Source organism: Carcharodon carcharias, chromosome 8 (assembly GCF_017639515.1).
Source record: "Carcharodon carcharias isolate sCarCar2 chromosome 8, sCarCar2.pri, whole genome shotgun sequence".
NCBI lineage: Eukaryota > Metazoa > Chordata > Chondrichthyes > Lamniformes > Lamnidae > Carcharodon > Carcharodon carcharias.
In genome coordinates this window covers 41175024-41195192 of record NC_054474.1, presented here as the reverse complement: position 1 = coordinate 41195192, position 20169 = coordinate 41175024, and the positions used below count along the sequence as shown (strand labels likewise).

Sequence of the window (20169 nt, the reverse complement as noted above, 5' to 3'; positions counted from 1 at the left end):
ACAGGGTACTAACAGCAAGCCTTATAGAACATTCAATGTGAATGAACCTCATTTTCTAAAGATTTCTGCTGAATGACCAGTGTAATGTAAGATTAGGGGGGAAGTTCTGGAGAATAACATTGAGTTAGCTGATCACCTTGGCAATAATGCGGGTTGAAAGGAAAGAGATTATCAAGAAAGGTCAAGAGTTGGAGAGCTCAAGGGTGTGGGAGATCATATAAGGCTGGAATGGGGTAAGGCTATGGTGAGGTTTGATGACAAATAACAAAAGATTTTAAATGTTTGAAATTTTAAACGGTAGGGGACTTGGTTCAAAATAGGCCAGCACGGAAAAGGTGATATGGGCAAGCGAGACAGAAGATGGGAAATTCCTCTGAGTTCCTTTAGCTTTGCCCATGTAATTTCAAAAGAAGTGTGGCAGAAACTCTGATTACATGTGCAAATGGGGTTTTGTCGCACTTCTCATGATGTAACCTTGGTGAAGTGGGAGCAGGTCTAACTTCAGCCTTAGTGTGGGATAAATGGTGGCATTCTTAGACCAGTTGACATTTAATGGACCAGAGAAGAGGACATTAGAGAAATCAAGCCATCACTTAGGTAAGGGTTTTGTGGCAAAAAGGATTAGGTGGGGAATACTGTGGAAATATGGAGTCTTTTGCAAAGCTGAATTCCAAGCAAATGGCTGGGGGGGAGAATAAAGTCAACGATAATGGTGCAGGCTTGGCAAGGGCTGAAACTAATGACTTCCAAGTGTTTACTTGGTGGAAGTTTTATCTCATTCATGACGATGTCAGACAGGCAGTCTGATAACACAGAGGTGGTAGTGGGGCCAAGAGGAATGGTGTAGAGGTAGGAGCTGGGTGTCATTAGCATATAGAAGCTGACCCATGCCTGTTAATGTTACCAAGGGGCACTGAAAATCTGTGCTGGAACCTATCAACATTGACTTTCTAAAGGAGGAAATTTGGAATATTGAAATTTGTCCTTTGGATTTAGCTTTCATTCACCCAATGTGTCCTTAAAAATGTACAATAGATAATTGGGTACTGATCCTAGTATTAAAATGGCATTAGAAAGTTTGATACTTGAGAGGGTTTTACCAAGTAATACACCAGGTATTACGCAATGTAAAATTATTGTAGGTTCAACACACTGCTGTATAGGGATGTAATACTCCTGCATACATATTACTCTGTGTTACTAGACAGAACACAACTGAATATATAATATGGTAGATTATAGTGTGTTATGAGATAGAACATTCATCTGTGTAATACAATGTGTTACTGAGATATAACACACCTATTTATGTCTTGTATAACAGGGTTGATCGCAACTCCAGCCATGAAATATGCAGGTAGCATTCTGCTGGTGGGAGGCAAGGTCCATTGAAGGCCTCATCACCATGTTGCCAGTAGGCTGCATTCCCCAAATGAACATTCCTTCTATAGCTCACCAGCACAGCATCAGTAAGTTTGGAGGCCGAGAGGCAGGTAGGTTTGGAAGGAAGGAGGGTTGTGGCGCCATGGGTTGGGGAAATGGCTGGAGTGGCAGCGGCCCACATCATTTTTGTGGATCCCTGAGTAGCACTCCTGCCTCTCCTGGCCCAACAAAAACAATTACTTACTTATTTTTGGGGCCTCTTTCTCTTCATCACACAGTTCAACTGGATGGAATGTGCACAGAGCACACTCTATCCTGCTGGCCCTCTGAATTGTAATGGGGTCCTAAGCACAACATAAGATCCCATTTTGCATACATTAATGTGGCTGCCGGCTGATTCAGTTGGGCGTTCTTGTAAGTCCACAGCAAATATGGCAGCGGAGTAGTCATGGGGTAGTAAGTGGGCCACAGAAATTGTAACGCCATGACAGTGCTATTACTGCAGGCTGAGTAATCATCTGCCCTAATAATTCACTGTGTGTTACTGGGAATTCAGGACTAGGGCCCAGAAATTGTGCCTTGGGAAACCAGAGTAAGGATGTTCATGTGTTTGCCTGAAATTTCTCTCGCTATCTTAGTGGAAGTGTCAACCTGTTTAAAATAAATAGGTTGATTTATTTGTTAAAATAGCAGAGATGTGAATTTCAAACATTTAACTCCATGGCATAACTTCAAAGGTTATGCATTGTTACTGGGTAAACATTCAGATGTATTATAGGGTGTTACACTCCTTTATTACAATACAGTGTGTAACTGTGTATAACACACCTAGAACATTATATAATAAACTGTGTTACTGGGTACGAGACTCCAGTACACATTACGTCTGATACTGTTGTAATTTCCTTTTCAGCATCTGGCTACTTCCTAAAATTTCTAAAAAATATAAAAAAAACCCTTTTGCTTTGCAACTCTTATACGGCCTATGAAGTCAGCACTTTCTTCACTGTGACAGACTTCCAAAAAGTGCATTTTGTGCTTTATTTTTAGTAGAAGATGAATGCCACAAAATTCTAACAATTTTTATTTTTCTCCTTGCACGTTGTCTTAACCATCAATGAATAGTAGCTTTTCTTTCTCATCCAAAACCTTAATCGCAGGGGCATGATGTCTCCCACCAGACTGCCAACATGTCAATATGATGCAGACAGATTGCCAAGCTGGATAGAGCAAAGAACATCCCTCAAAATAGTAAACAGGGTGACCGTTTAGCCCCTTAGTTCTTTATGACAGTGCAAAACCAGAAACTAAACTCGGCAAATGTTTCTACACCATATATAGGATAACAGACCGGTGTTGGTGAGTTATGAGGCAGCAATTCAATCGAGGGCTCTGGATAATGCCACAAATCTCGACACTAAAGCTTGATGGGTTTATGAACGGTAGCATAACTCTTTCAAAGACTGAATCACTGCCTTAAACTTACTGTCAACCATTTAGTTTTATAGTATATAGTGTACAGTTTTGTCTGTTTTTAAATTAAGGTTTACTTTTCGGACTTTTCCTACTGTCATGCAGGAATTGGGTAGAAGAAGCACAATACAGGAGGGGAGTAAAGATGACAGTGATGTAATGCCTGAAAGTATAAGGCATCAAATAACTGGCACGATATAACATGAAATGATTTCTTTGCAGATCGCCAGGGCATAAACTACACACTATATACCATAGTTACTTTGACTGCATGCTGGTTTATTACAAGTTGAGTCACCTATTTCAAAGGGCTGTTACTGACTAGAATTTTAAAAGTTCACTACATGATAATCTTGTTAGGCTGGCAGCTGTAGGGTAGAATAAAGAGAGGCAGTGACACTGAAACTTTAACCATTAAGTTTGGAACTTGCAGAGTAAGCATTTCGTAGATCAGATTACCAGCAGAAATGAGTGCGAGAGTAGCAACTGGGGATTTTGAGCCACCTGACTATTCTTTATCCAATTAGTTAGGATACTCAGGAAGCCAGAATGCTCCTTCTGACAACCTCTCCACCACATTTTCGGTGTACAACCACGCTTTCTGAATTCAAGCGCTGAAGCCTTTGTGACCTATTAGCCATAGATTCAGTGTCCGAGTCACTCATTTCAGCATCAGAAAAATAGCCATCAGTCTCATTATCGAAGAGTTGCTTCACCTTTGATGTGTCTTTGGGCTTTTTTTCTCTGTCTGGGTTCAGCTGCTGATATTTGTTTCCCAGATCCTGCTTCTGCACTTGTGACTTTCTGCTGCTTTCTCTTGGTTTTGGAATCTTGAAAGTTACCCAAGATTTAGGGTTTGTGGATGCATTAGGCACTTTAACTGAAGAACTGGGTTTAGGTGAAGCAGGTTCAAAATAGTCCAACATTTCACCAATTTGACCGATACTCCTTATCGGTGATGTACTCGGGAGAGCTGCCTTGGAACTGGAATGATGTGAGGCCTGCTTTTTGCTGGTCTTTCGCACATCGTTGGCCCTTTTGTGACTTCCATTGGCCTTTGACCCTTGTCCTTTAGACCCATTTGTGTAACTGCCTTGGGTGGAAAGTTCACTGGAGTTATCAGACCAGGATGTGCCATCTAGTGGAGAGTCCAGCTGTTTCTTATGTTGATTCTTGGTGTGAATAATGCCTGTGCAATCTCTCAGGGACTTAGGCTTACTGTCTTCCCCTGCTTTGTGCCTGGATTTTTTTTCCAGTGCATAGGGTGGTTCTGACTGAGGATCTCCGGCACGGTTCACTGAACCAATGCTAAGTAATGACTGCTCGTCATGCAGAAGTTTATCTGACAGGAAGCTTGTAGTCTCTTCATTTCCTGCACCACTGTGTAAAGACCAATGACTCAGGAGATTTTCTGTCTTAACTTGAACTGTCTGGGCCAGCCAATTCTGTAAAAGCTCCCCATCCAAAGAAATGGAGGATGACAAACCTGGAAAAGAAATACTATAATGAGCAAACCTAAATTTTATACTTTGTTGTAGCCAGCATATACATGTGTAGAATGAAAAGTTTGCTCTCTACTGACTCTCGACTACAAATCAGTATGACTCAATTTCAGTTCAAAATCTAATAGCTCCAAATTGGATAATGCTGTTTTTAGTCGCAGGGATTGTGATGTGCAATTACCCTGCTGGAGGGCGGTGTAGAGTTTGGGGTAGTGATGGGAGGGAATTAGGAAGGTGGCATCACTCATTGGGAACCAGTAGTTTTTTTTTATGGAGATTGATCAACAAGGCAGAAGGTTGTAAAGGCTCCCAGAAATCTCTCCTTTAGCAAAAAGATCTTGGAGGTTTTGTTGACGGAGCCGCTTTTGAGGAAAAGGCAATTTGGGGGCAGACGCAAATCCTCTAAATATAGCCTGTGTGCAGAAAAATGGCAGGGAGTGGTCAATCACCTGAGTACTGTCTCCTCAATAGATTGCTCATGGGGAAATATGGAGTAAAAAGATTCTTGGGACTGAGGGACAGTATTGAGGTCTATCAGTTGTTCACTAAAAACAAGGAGATGGTTATATAAGCATGCATTCAGCACTTATGTCCACCCTAAGCTGTCATATCTGCAATGCAACTCGCAAAATAATGGTCCCAAATCACTTTTCCAAACTTGTAAATACCTCCACCTCCAAATTGGTGGCTTCAGAGGAGTCAGATTTCCTTTCATGTAGAATACTGACAAGTTTCATTATCATGACTACCGGTAACCCTTTACAAAAGAAAAAAAGAGAAAAAAATAAGCAATGTCTCACAGGGTGTTGCGGTAGCTGTCGGTAGGACAGCTCATACCAGAGGTTTTAATGTCAATAGCTCCTTGGTGCACCAGTCGACCCAGCAATGCATTAGCCATGAATTTAAAACTTCCTACTAAACCTTCTCTATTTCCATCATCTGAAGTCAGTGCTGGAGGTAATGTTCTTTTACTAAAATGCGTTTTACCATTCGGAATTTGTTTTGGCTTGCAATCTGACATTCCTGTCTACTAATAACAGATGTTTTGGGAGCATCAAAGGAAACTGTGGGCATGTGAACTCACTAACAATTTCCACCACCGACTTGTTTGGATAGTTCCAAAGGTGCAATGTCTGTGTTCCTCCTGTACAAACCTTTCTATGAAAATCTCACTTATGCTGGCCTTGTTGCTTGGAGTTGCTGTTGTGCGTATCTGCTTCTAGCCTATTTCCTTCCTGCTGGTCTACTTTCTCCTCCTGGGAAGTGGTTTAGACATTGGGGGTGGGTGAGGTTCCAGATTGCTTGGTATTTCCTCTGTCAGACCATCAGTTGTTTGGATAGGTGCTTCAGCTATGTATTTGTGGTAAGGAGAGCAACACTCTAACCAAGCAAGGAGCTACACCTTCTTGCAGTTAGCAGCATAGCCTATGCTAAGCTGTGTGCTGTGGAGACCATTTGCTCGCTGGAGAGCAGACCCACTTCTTCCCTGACACAACTAAACTCTAGAGTTTAAACCACTCCAAGCTCAAGCCAAACAGCGATCGAAAATTCCCCTCATGGCGTTTGCAGGGAAGGTATACAGGTTAGCAAGACCATTAAAAAAAAGCCAAGAACCCTGGTTTATTTCTAGGGGATAGAATTGAAAAAATAGGGAAGTTATGCTAAGCCTGTGTCGAACCTTGGTTAGATTACACCTAAAGTTCTGCATGCAGTTCTGGTTACCATATTATGACAAGGATGCAAGATGCAAAGATGATTTACATCGGTGATACCAGAAATGTATGGGTACACATATCAGCAAAGGATTGACAGGCTGGGTCTCTTTTCAATAAAAAAAAAGGCTGAGGGATGACCCAATAGAGGTCTTTAAAATTATGAAAAATTTTGATAAAGAGAATACAGAAGAATGTTCCCACTTGTGGGGAAGAGCCTAACTACAGGACACCAGTACAAGATAATTACTAAGAAATCCAATAGGAAATTCAGACAAAACGTTTCCATCATTTGCCAGCTGGAAATAGTATCAGCAGCAGCAGATGGCCAGACATCTGGTCCTTCACTTAGGTTTATTAGGAATACTTGACTGAGCTCAAAGACTCACAAATGCATTAGTTCAGCAGGGGTTCTGTTTGGACACTGAAATGGAGTGCTCACTTTGCTTGATTGACATCTTTATGAGGTTATAAGGTGTTCTTTCTGTGATATCTTTTGTCAATGTCTATGTTTATTTGGACAAAATTCAGGAGTGCAAAGTGGATAAAGCTTCTGTTCCTGATACTCTAATGGCTCTGTCTAATTGTCACTTTTATAGGGTTGTAGTGCTTCAAAGCTGGGTTCTGAATGGGTGTTTCTCTTCCTCAGCATTTCAGCTATTATATGGCTCACTGGTGCTACACAATGTGCTTACTGGGTTAATGGGCAAGGGGAGCATTGAGGAAGCATGCAGGCGACATGGAGGAAATGTAGGTGACATAGAGGTGGGCAAGGGGAGTGGGTGGGGGGGTGGTGATTGTATGTGAACAGTGAGGGTTAGATGGCCTAACCGCTTTTAATACAACTGAGAGGAAGTCAGAGAGAACTGAGGTGGGCCTCCTAATCAGCCAGCCTCAGCACTTGCCTGTGCCCGTGACCACCTATCATATGTTTCCCAAGTCAGGAGGCCCAACTTTCCCCTGCCCCCTCCTCCCTGGAGCGATGACTGCACGTAATGGGGCCGACTCGAGTTACCCACCTTGGTAGCGAAATCCCTGGGATAGGCAGATGACTGGGGGGACACATGGTTGGAAAATGAGGGTTCATGGGGCTTTTATTCCTGATTACCATTTTATGACTCTCAGATTCTGCCCCATGGTCAAATATTTGCCAAAATTTCACTGTTCAGGTTCACAAGTGAAGTAAAAGCAATTAGACAAGATACCAGTAAACTGGTAGGAAGAAAAATCGGGGAGAGGTGGAGGGGAAAGAACATGCCAAAAGTAGCATGTTAGCATTCTGAGACTGCATGACAGAGTACAAAAAGGATGGACACCTACAATATACGAGCCCCCAATGATTTGTCAGGTGATTTGGGGCACATAATGCCCATTTGGGGCCAGTTAGCTTAGTAGGCCAGATGGCTAAGTGCAGTGCTGAATAACATCAACAGGGCGAGTTTAATCCCCATGCCTGCTGGGTACCTCCTTGCCTTGCCCATAGAGATATCAAGGCCTAAGCCACGATTAACAACCTCTGGACAACGAGGATGCTACATGAAGAGAGAGAGAATATCCATGTGCCTTGGTGATTCTTAATTGCCCACCCAGACTAATGGGATCACAAGATAGTTATGGCACAGAAGGAGGCCATTTGGCCCATCATGTCTGCACCAGCTCTCCGAATGAGCAATTCACCTAGTGCCATTCCCCAGCCTTCTCCCCGTAACCTTGCACATTCTTCCTTTTCAGATAACAGTCTAATTCCCTTTTGAATGCTTCGATTGAATCTACCACCACCATACTCTTAGGCAGTGCATTCCAGACCGTAACCATTTGCTGTGTGAAAAGGTTTTTCCTAATGTCAATTACTTTAAATCTGTGCCCTCTTGTTCTTGATAATTTCACAAGTGGGAACAGTTTCTATCTACTCTGTCCAGACCCCTCATGATCTTGAATAACTCTATCAAATCTCCTCTCAGCCTTTTCTTCTCCAAGGAGAACAGTCTCAACTTCTCTAATCTATCTTCATAACTGAAATTCCTCATCCCTAGAATTGTTCTCGTGAATGTTTTTTTGCACTCTGATGTATTCACAACTTTCCTAAATTGTGGTGCCCAGAAGTGAACACAATATTCCAACTGAGGCCAAACTATGTTTTATACAAGTTCAATATAACCTCCTTGCTCATGTATACTATGGCCCACTAATAAAATCTAAGATAATGCATGCTTTATTAACCACTCTTTCAACCTGTCCTGCCACTTTCAATGATCCCTGCACATATGCATCCAGGTCTCTGTTCCTGGACCGCTTTTAGAGTTGTACACTATATTTTATACCGTTTGCCCATGTTCTTCCTACCTAAATGAATCATCTCACATTTCTCCACATTAAACTTCATCTGCCACCTGTCCACCATTTCACCAACTTGTCTATGTCCTTTTGAAGTTCTGCACTATCCTCCTCACAGTTCACAATGCTTCCAAGTTTCGTATAGACCGCAAATTTTGAAATTGTACCCTGTACACCAAGTTCTAGGTCATTGATATACACCAGAAAGAGCAAGGACCCCAACACTGCCCCTTAAGGAACTCCATTACAAACTTTCCTCCAGTTCAAAAAACATCCATTAACCACTACTCGCCATTTCCTGTCACTAAGCCAATTTCGTATCCATGTTGCTACCGTCCCTTTTATTCGATGAACTACAACTTTGCTCATGAGCCTGTTGTGCAGCACAGAATGTTTCCACAATGCCTGCTATTTGTAAGGCACTTAACTGAAACAAGTTCGGACATTCTCAACCCAGTTACATGTGGGCAATTAAAATTGCCCATAGTTTGGTATAAGTTGGGAATTCTCAAGAGAGGTTACAAGGATGGATGGTTGATAAATGAAAAACAAAGTGTCATGCTGCTGCAGTATAAGGTGCTTTTCTGTTATGGCAGAGTAGAGAAAGCTTTATTCTGCATCTTAGTCATTAAATCTTTGTGCTAGGAGAGTTTAATGGAGCTTTGCTTTGCATCTATCCAACACCAATTACTGTAAAGCTCATAGTAACTTCTCTGAATGATTTACCCTTCTTTCCTCCTATGGAAAGTATCTGACCTATTTGATTTTTTCGCTATGATCAGAAATCCAATGTACATGCATCAGGTTTCTGTTCACTCCCAGCCCCTTATTAATATATAAATATCTCTCGGCAAAGTTTATGACAAATAAAGATGAATGGAAGCCCTATTTCACTAATGTGTTATAATTTAAATGCATCATCCTCAGACATGCACAAATTCTGTTTCTTTGTTTATCACCATTTCTCAGTTCTCGAGTTATTTTAACTGGTCTATGATTTCCTTCCCCCTAATTCCTTTGCTCTGTAAGTTCATTGCAATAAATCAACTGGAAACAAATTTTATGTTTTTCAGACTTGCATGTATTGCTTAGCACTTAGCCGTTTTAGATGGTAATTCCCCACCCATGGTGGAACTGCAGAAGCACTCAAAGTTGCTGATTAAGACTTATCTCTGTTGATTCTTTTCTTTTCCTATCCCATACACAACTAATTCAGTGGGAAATACAGTTATCCTTACATAGGTTTTTATAGAAATAACAATCGTTTTAGTGCAAGACCCTGTACTTTGTACAGGTCTGATGATATCCATTTATAAAAACCTTATTCTAATTATCGAATTATTCTTTGGTCTTCTTCACTTTAATTCTGTAATCCCTATATGATTCACTAACTGCCTCTTACGAGTTTCTTTGAAAGGCATCATATACCATTTCTGGACGAGTATCATTTCCTGAATCACAACGCTCAGTAATGCACAGCAGACAGACTGAAAAATGTTGTGGATAAAGCTACACTATTTTTTTTTTTAATTTCTGGAATCCAAGCTCCAATCTTAACCAAAATGACCCCTGTCTCTGCTGTCTGTATGGATCCTAGACATAAAGGTGTCAACATTTACAAGGAAGTGGGGTAGTGGGAGAGGAGCAATTTTTAGACAGGAAATCCGGAAGCACAGGTTTCCCCTCAGGTCCTCCCAAACTTAACGTCACAAAGGTAAACTTTCCCTCCTCATCCTTGTCGACTTCCAGTCTTTGACACGGTTGGCCACATGGTCCTCCTCCAAAGCCATACTCCAGCTGGGTGGAATGTACTTGCCTGTTTCCATTCTCATCTATTTAAATCACAGCTAGAGAAGCAGCTGCAATGGCTTCTCTTCCTGCTTCCGCACCATTACCCTTGATCTATCCTTGGTCCCTCCCTATTTCTCATCTACATGCTGCAGCTCAGTGACACCATCCAAAAATATGTCAGTTCCCACACGCGTGCTGATGACATCCAGATTTACCTTAACACCACCTCTCTCAACCCCTTCACTGTCACTAAATTGTCAGACCACTTGTCTGATATCCAGTATTAGATGAGTAGAAATTTCATCCAACTAAATATTGGGAAGACTGAAACCATTGTCTTCGGTCCCTGCCACAAACTCTGTTCCCTAGTTACAAACTATATTCCTCTCCCTGATCACTGTCTGAGGCTGAACCAGAACCAGACTGTTTACAGCTTGCTGTCACATTTCATCCTGAGGTAAGCTTCCGACCACATATCCACACCATCACTAAAACTGCTTATTTCCACTTCTATAACATTGCCCAATTCCACATCTGCCTCAGTTCATTTGCTGCTGAAACCCTCATCCATGTCTCTGCGACCTCTAGACTTGACTATTCCAAAGCACTCTTGGCTGATCTCTCATGTTTTACCCTCTGTACACCTAAGGTAATGCAAAACTCTACTGTCTGTGTTCCAACTCGCAGCAAACCCTGTTCAGCTATCACCCATGTGCTTGCTGACCTACACTGGCTCCCGGTTAAGCAACGTCTTGATTTTCTCAGAGATAAAAACAAAAAACTGCAGATGCTGGAAATCCAAAACAAAAACAGGATTACCTGGAAAAACTCAGCAGGTCTGGCAGCATCGGTTGAAGGGTCACGAGGACTCGAAACGTCAACTCTTCTTCTCTGCCGATGCTGCCAGACCTGCTGAGTTTTTCCAGGTAATTCTGTTTTTGTTCTTAATTTTCTCATCCTTGTTTTCAAAACCCTCCATCACCTCATCTCTCCTTTTCTCTGCAACCTCCTCCAGTTCCACAACCCTCTAAAATATCTTTACTCATTTAACTCTGGCTTTCTTGAGCATCCCTGATTTTAAATGGCTCCAGTAATGGCGGTTGTATGTTCAGCTGCCAAGGCCCTAAGCTCTGGAACTCCCTCAGAAACCTCTTTGACTCTCTACTTCTACCTCCTTTAAGATACTCCCTGAAACCTATATTCTTTATCAAGCTCCTGCTCATCTACCCTAAAATCTGTGTGTGTGTGCAGATCAGTGTCAAATTTTGTTTTGTTATGCTGCTATGAAGTGCCTTGGGACATTTTATTACATTAAAGGCTTTATATAAATAAAAATTGCTGTTGCTGATTAACACGTTTGAAAGCAGGTCTCCACCATCAGCCAGCCAGATTTAGTGGGGGTGGGGAGGTGGGGTGTGGGAGGTTCAGCTGCAGCTCATAGGCCTGCATGACATGTTGAGCCAGGGAGCATAGAGGGAGGGAGGGAGGGAAAGATCCTCAGGGGTCCCTGGAAAGGGTATCTTGAGGTGCGGTTGGGGTACTTGGGGGAAATGGTAGGCCTCAGCAGCCAGAGAGGAGTTCCAATCATTGAAGAGAGAGTGGTCCCTTTGCTGGGGAGGTTCACAGGTTAGCGGAAGGGGTGATTAGTGGTGGCAGAGCAAGCACTCCCTATTCCTCCTAACCTTTCCATCCAACTGTCCTCGCCTCCCTTTGGCTGCCATGTTTCCCAAGGCTAGCTGGTGTTAAAGCTGTCAGAGTGATAAAATCTGAGGAATGCAGTCTCACCAAAATATTTAAATGAGGATCCCACCTGATGAGCGTGGGTTGGGTGCCCACATCTGTTAAAACTGGAAGTTTGCAGGTTGTGTTCAAGTTTGAAATGTTTAAAGTTTTAAGTCTCACCTGACCCAAACTCATCTGTTTTTGGGAATTAAAATTATCCCACAGGCTCCAAAATTTACTTAGGGCAAAAACATATGAGGGACTGCTAAACAGGATGGAACCCTTCCAAGAAATCCAGTGGTTAATCTTTCACTCATCCCATCATGTCAAGGAAGCATGACTAAAGCCATGGTGAGGGTCCTGGGATATCCCAGGAATTCCACCTACTAGGTTTTCAGTAGGTCTCAATGTAATTCAATGGAAAGAGTTGGAAAAAGTTCCATCAAAATCCCAGGAAAGGGTTTAAAAAGTCTCCTGGACAAAAATAATGCACCCTGAAGGAGCCTGATTATCTTGGTTATGCTGGGAATTGGCTCCTATAGATGCAGATGAATTGTTAAAACCCACTTTGTCTTTCGCCCAGTTTTTGCTGTGGAGCAAATGGCTGCAGTACTTTGAAGGACAGATCAGAGTAGGTGCCTGTAGGCACTGAAGGTCGACCCCAACCATGGTAATGACCCCATTACTGTAATTGGGGATCAGTGGACTAAGGCCTACTTCACAGCAGCTCCACCAATGGAATGGGCTGATTGGATTTTCAAGCCTGGTGACTTTAGTATTTGGGGAATCTGAAGCCAGAACTTCACATAACTTGGCAATCTCATTTTACAGGCTCCCTGACAGAGAGTTAAAATGAAACACAGGCACAGGAGTAGGCCATGCCCCTTCAAGCCTGTTCAGCTATCAAAACACAAGAGGCCACCTCAGTGTTACACAACATGTGCAAACATTTAGAAAATCTCACATCATTGAGGTCTCTCACTCTCTTTTGGCTTTTCCCATGTTACATTGGGTCACCATAATGCTGGTTGATCACCTTTCTCCATTCATATCACTACCATTTTTGGTATGAGATGGGTGCTTTCAGAGCCAGATGCTCTTCTTGCCTCTAATCCTCCCCATTTATCCAGGCTGGGGACCACCACCCATACATGCTGGCCTGCCTGCACCAGTGGATGGATCCTTCCATGGCCAACAAGTCTGGGAGCAGGATATGAACCTGGAGCATTCTGGCTCACAGGCAGAGTTGGTACCATTGAAGTGCTGAGGAAAAATGTCACACACTGAAATAGAGCAGATGGCCTGTATAAATAAAAGCAAAATACAGCGGTTGCTGGAAATCTGAAATAAGAAGGTTGAGATAGACAGATTTTTGGTGTCTTAGGGAATCTAGCGACATGGGGAGCAGGCAGGGAAGTGGAGTTGAAGCCCAAGGTCAGCCATGATCATACTGAATGGAAGAGCAGGCTCAACGGGCCATATGGTCTATTCCGGCTATTATTTCTTGTATTCTTGTTTAGGTTCCATGCCACAAAATGGAGAGTGGCACTCACTGGAGCACCAATGTACAAATTTACAAAGCAAATGGACCATAAATACTATGTCTGCAATTGCTCAGGTGATCTTAGTCACGATGCTGTGGGGAAATGCTGAGTGAGGTCAGAGGGGGAAGCCATTCTTATGAACAGTCGCACAAACTTCTTAGTAGCCAATTCAGATGGGCAAAACCCAAGAGTAGGTTACCTGTCTCTGTTTCCTTGGCAGTAGTTAATGGGAGAAAATAAATGGATAATTTTTCTTAATTATTTTAGTAAAACTTAGAAGCATCCTCTGACAGTTGTAACAAGAGCAGTATAATTCAGACATAATACACTGTCATACTTGAAAGTGAGTCATTATAATGTCACACAGCCCCAGCTACCTAGAAAAACATGAGCTATAGGATGAAAAGCACAGGAGGATGATTTATCAAACAATCAAGACACATAACAGATGACCAGGTTTAATTATTTAAGGCAACAAAAACAAAAATTGCTGGAAAAGCTCAGGAGGCCTGACAGCATCTGTGGAGAGAAAGACAGAGTTAACACTGAGTCCAGATGACTCTTCTTCAGAACTAAAGAGAAGTAGAAATGTGGTGAAATATATGCTGTTTAAGGGGGGGGGGGGGGGGTGGGACAGATGAGGCTGGATAGGCCAGTGATAGGTGGAGGCAAAGGAGAGGTTGCAAAAGATGTCATAAACAATTATTTAAGGCTCTACTGCCTTCAAATGTAGGTAAGATTTTACAGCTTTATCAGAAAATGGCATTTAAGTAACCAGCTTGTGAATAGCTCTTAATTTCCTGCATCTTATTCACAGAGCTCTGAAGAAGCGTCATACAGACTCTAAACATTAACTCTGTTTCTCTCTCCACAGATGCTGTCAGACCTGCTGAGTTTTTCCAGCATTTTCTGTTTTTATTTCAGATGACCTGCATGGTGTTTATAGAGTTGATTGCCAGGGAATTTTGAGGAAGAAAAGCTCCCCTGACAAAAAATCTTATGAATGCAGAACAACCTCCCTATGCCTCCCAGACACACATGGCACTGGAGTACCAATATGTTGCTTTTCTGATTTTTCTTTGGTATTAAACTACAAGGTGACTTACCAAGTTGCTTCAATAAGGACCGCGTTTCACTCTTTAACTTGCCTTTCTTCTCGAGACCGACCTTAGGTCTGTTCTTCCCACGCTCCTTCGGATCACTCGGTTTTCCTTTTGTTTTTTTTCCAGAATATCCTAGGACAGAGAATCCAACATAGAATTTCCCAAATCTGCTAAATTAGCTGCTTACTGTTTTTATTTAATGGAGGGTAGGCTGCAGGAGTAAGATGAAGATCTTGCATGAATATTACAGGGTCAGGCCCAGGTATGTACAGTCTCAGGATAAGGGCCCGGTCATTTAGAGTGAGGTCAGGAGAAATTTCTTCACTTAGGAGGGTTGTGAATCATTAGAATTCTCTATCCCAGACGGTTGTGTTTGATACATTGTTGAATGTAAGACTGAGATAGACAGATTTTTGGTGTCTCAGGGAATCAAGCGACATGGGGAGCAGGCAGGGAAGTGGAGTTGAAGCCCAAGATCAGCCATGATCATACTGAATGGCAGAGCAGGCTCAACGGGCCATATGGTATATTCTGGCTACTACTTCTTATATTCTTGTTTAGGTTCCATGCCACAAAGTGGAGCAACTCACTGGAGCACCAAGGTACAAATTTACTAAGCAGCTGGACATAAATATTATGTCTGCAAATGCCCAGGTAATCTTAGTCATGATGCTGTGGGGAAATACTGAGTGAGGTCAGAGGGGAAGTCATTCTTATGAACAGTCACACAAACTTCTTAGTAGTCAATTCAGATGGGCAAAACCCAACAGCAGGTTGCCAGTATCTGTTTTCTTGGCAATAGTTAGAACCATAGAACACTACAGCACAGAAAACAGGCCATTCGGCCCTTCTAGTCTATGCCGAAATATTATTCCGCTAGTCTCATTGACCTGCACCTAGTCCATAACCCTCCTGACCTCTCCCATCCATGTATCTGTCTAATTTATTCTTAAAACTTAAGAATGAGCCCGCATTCACCACGTCAGATGGTAGCTCGTTCCACGCTCTCACCACTCTCTGAGTGAAGAAATTCCCCACTAAACCTTTCCCCTTTCACCCTAAAGCCATGTCCTCTCGTGTTTATTTCTCCTAATCTAAGTGGAAAGAGCCTACTCGCATTAACTCTATCTATACCCCTCATAAGTTAATGGGAGAAAACAAATGGGTAACTTTTTTCAATTATTTTAGTAAAACTTAGAAGCATCCTCTGATGGTTGTAACAAGAGCAGTATAATTCAGACATAATACACTGTCATACTTGAAAGTGAGTCATTATAATATCACTCAGCCTCAGCTACCTAGAAAAACATGAGCTATGGGATGTAAAGCACAAGAGGATGATTTATCAAACAATCAAGAAGACACATAACAGATGACCAAGTTTAATTATTTAAGGCTCTACTACCTTCAAATGTAGGTAAGATTTTACAGCTTTATCAGAAAATGGCTTTTAAGTAACCAGCTTGTGAATAGCTCTTAATTTCCTGCATTTTACTCGCATCAGAAATTCATAATTGCTTATCAGCAATAACCTTCTGTTGCACAATTTCTTGCAGATTTGTACCTACAAATGGAAGTTTGCCCAGGATGTAAAATATTTCAGCTGGTTATTATGTTTGATTTGCGGTAATTCAGCAAATTATAAATAAAAGATGTCTTCATGGTCATTTCTAATCGGGACAAACTATCAATTAACAGAAATTAATATAAAGTTGTATACAGAAGGCTGTTCAGGATTTTCAATTTTTAATTTATCCACTGGAGTTCCTCGATGAGTTCCCTATTAGTCTGACCTGTGCTATATACATGAAGGTTACAGGATCAGTGCTGAGTTAGCTAATCTCACACAGGGTAGCACTGGGATGAGAATATTTATTACCATTACCCATGAGCTAAGGAGGGCAATGATCAATGAGAATTCCTGTATGTATGTCTTTGTGCGTACAGATATGGGTAAGGATAGGGCTCAGCTCAACTATGCGTGGTCAAATAGCTTGCTGATAAAGAATGGATGTTATTGCTGGTACCTGAGGGCTGCTGGTGCCCATGGAGCTGTACTCCGGCATGGTTCAGCACCTTCAGCAGAAAAGAGGAGGGGAGGAAATAAGGGTTAAAAATTTTAGGTATCACAACCGACTGGAGTATTAATACTAAAGGGCAGACAACCTAGCACAACTATAAATGGTTATCGATCATTTCCATATGAATTCCAGATTGCTCTCTACAAAGAAAGAAAACTTGTATTTATACAGTACCTCAACACACCTTTGGGACACTCCAAACCGCTTCAGAACCAATGAATTAATTTTGAAGTGTGACCATTGTTATTATGTCGAGAAACACAGCAGCCATTTGTGACCAACACAGTCCCCAGGCCTGCAGCAGCGCTAGGGGTTTTCATTCTTATTTCTAGGCATAAGCCCCTGCCAAGTGATAGGCCTGCACAATCAGGAAGACTGCCTATGGTTGATGAAATCCCACATCTCCCCATTCCTTTGCACAACCAAATGATAGCCCCCTCCCCTCCAAAAGAAAGTGTTTAGAAGAACTTTAATTTATATCGTACCTTTCAATTTTTCAGGATGTCCCAAAATGCTGCATAATCATAGAATGGTTACAGCACATGGTCCTGCAAATATCTTTCCTTCACATGCTATCCAATTCCCATTTGAAAGCCATGACTGAATCAAACAGCAATAAGATAAATGAACAGATAAGCCATTTTAGTTATGTTGGTTGAAGGATAAATATTGGCCAGAATACCAGGACAACTCCCTGCTCTTCTTCAAATGGTGCTTTGGGATCATTCATAGCCACTTGAAAGAGCAGGCAGGACCTCAGTTTAAGATTTTATATGAAAGATAGCACTGTTAGTGCAGCACTTCCTCAGTGCTACATTCAAGTGTCAGCCTAGATTAATGGCAAGTCTTTAAACTGGATCTTGAACCCACGACCTTCTGACTCTGGTGGCGTGCAGGGTGCCATCACTAAGACAAGGCTTACATCATGAATAATGAATATAAACACAGAAATTTATCAAAGAAAAATGAAGCGGTCATGAAAACTATCCAGTTTGCCATCACACAAGCAGAGAGTTGGCATTCCAGTCAGTCGCCACAAAGGGTGCCCAAATTGAGGAAACTCTAGCCTTGATTTTAACTTGGACAAGAGGCAGCTGTGGGCCAAACTGAATATTGTAAGCCCTGAAACTGGCAATCTGGCACAATGATAACGGTTATCAACCATTTTCCATACGAATTCTGGATTGCGCTCTCTAAAAAAAAACTTGTATTTATACAGTACTGCAACACACCTTTGGGACACTCCAAACCACTTCAGAACCAATGAATTAATTTTGAAGCGTGACCATTGTTATTATGTCGAGAAACACAGCAGCCATGTGTGACCAACACGGTCCCCAGGCCTGCAGTAGCGCTTGGGATTTTCATTCTTATTTCTAGACATAAACCCCTGCCAAGTGACAGGCCTGCTCATGGGGCCGATTAAAATGACTTGAATGCTGAAATACAGGCAGGTTGAAGCTAGGTTAGCTGTTGTCTCAGATGTACTCAGGGTTGAGGGTGGCGGGGGGAGGGGAGTGCGGTGAAGGGAGGGAGAGGAGGAGGAAAATTGCATGTTATTAATCAATGCTATATTTAACTAAGCACTGCATCAACACTGCAGCAATTCTTTTTCGCAACAATTAATTTTATTCCTTAAAAATAACTAGAATCTGAACTGACTGAGTTTCTGATCCTCACTTTAAACACGGCACAACATTTTAAGCAATTCTGAATAGTGCACACAATTCATTCAGTAATGTTTTAATATCTCCTAGGACTGGGTCTCAATGATGACACGTGAAAGGATTTCATAGTTAACGGCACAATTATTTTCAACAAGATATTTTTTGTGCCGTAGCCTGATGTTAGTAAATGTAGTTAGTCTATCAATTAGCTATACTGCAGACCAGGAACTACGAACCCAAACAACATCAATTACAAAGTTCTTAAGCGTGAAAGCAACATAGGCACATAACAAATACTGTCCATTAATTCTGAGTCCCAAGGTGCCCATGCCTTGACCAATGAAAAATTCCAAAAGGAGCAGAATGGTTTAAACATAGACACTGATGATGCAGCCAAATAGATTTCTAGCATCTTAAAGGGTGCAACGGAGCAGCTGACTGTACATTTGTTGATGCTATTAAATCAACCTTCAGTGCTGAGAGCTGCTTGTTTTTACTGGAAGGTAGAACAATTCTCTGAAAAGGTGCAGGTTCTCAATTGTTTTGTGGCTTAATGCAAAAGGTTTGATGTGATACTGAGTCACAAAGGCCAGGAAAGATCACCAATCTGTGATGAGTTAGTTAACTTTAATAGAAAATAAACAAACTTATATAAATATTTAAATTATTATGGTCTATAAATAGGCAACATCCTTCATGCAAGCAAAACAAAAAATGACTGTTTTTCCAGTTTCCTGTAGTTTGACATGGCTATCAGGATAATTACCTCATTCAGGCAGGAAAAGACATTAATTACCACTTATATGGTATATCAAAATACTGAACTAATTCTTATATAGTATTCAGATTCCTAAGTGTTAATTATACTGTCACATATCAGATACAGGTAACCCTGTACAGGTATACTGGTTGGGAAGAATTCTAGTGACAAGTTTATCAAACATAGGCACATCAGCTAAGAATTCTTTCACAGTCAGCTTATCTTTATTGAAGCTAGTAGTCTAATGGTTCATAATTAAGGCTTCTAGGACATACCATCAATAGGCAATGAATGCATAAATGTAAAGATGCGTTCCCAAATAGCTCACTTAAATTATTCACTAAGCACCTAAACCATATAAACTGGGGATGTCTTTGTATTATTCTCCAGACCTTTGATCTGATCCATTGTTGTGAGATCCTTTAGCTCTGTCTATAGCATAAACAAAACAGGAAATACTAGAAATTCTCAACAGGTCCGGCATTTCATCAAGATGATTCTGACAAAAGGCCATCATCTTAAGTCTTTAACTCTGGTTCTCTCTCCACAGATACTGTCAGGCCTGTTGACCATATCCAGCATTTCCTGTTTTTACTTCAGATTTTCAGCAGTCTCAGTATTTTATTTCTGTTTATAGAAAGCTGCTTCCAGTACTTAGCATGCATGCAGTCCTCTTGTAACCTCAGGAGCTTGGTACCTAATTTTTAGGAATGCCTGGTGCTGCTCCTGGTATGCTCTCTTGCACTCCTTATTGAACAAGGGTTGTTGACTGACTTGATGGTAGTGGTGGAGTGAGGGATATGACAGGCCATGAGATTGAGGCTGTTTTTGAATAAACTCTGCTGCGGTCAATGGCCCAATACAGTACCTAATGGATGGCAGATTTTGAGCTGCTGGATCTGTTCTGAACTTCTCATTTACCATGGTGATTGTGCCATACAACATGATGGAGGGTGTCCTCAGTGTAAAGACAGGACTTCTCTCCACAAGGACTACGTGATGATCACTCCTACCAGACAGATCGACCTGCGGCAGGTAGACTAGTGAGGACGAGATCAAGTAAGTTTTTCCCCTTGTGTTTGTTTTCTCACTGACAG

General features: G+C 41.7%; 1 protein-coding gene across 6 annotated transcripts in view; it reads right to left on the bottom strand.

Moving 5' to 3' along the window:
- Nucleotides 1-2158: 2158 nt before the first annotated feature.
- jade2 (jade family PHD finger 2) overlaps nt 2159-20169 on the bottom strand; it is a 156277-nt gene continuing 138266 nt past the window's right edge. For 5 of the 6 annotated variants that reach the window (XM_041193367.1, XM_041193373.1, XM_041193369.1 and 2 more), the window contains 2 exons: nt 14568-14696; nt 2159-4342 (listed from right to left, as the gene is read on the bottom strand). In XM_041193367.1, coding sequence (XP_041049301.1) covers nt 3393-4342; nt 14568-14696 — 1079 coding nt within the window. In that variant the 3' untranslated portion in view covers nt 2159-3392. The remainder of the gene's footprint in view (nt 4343-14567; nt 14697-20169) is intronic. The other variant, XM_041193371.1, reaches the window with a different exon arrangement.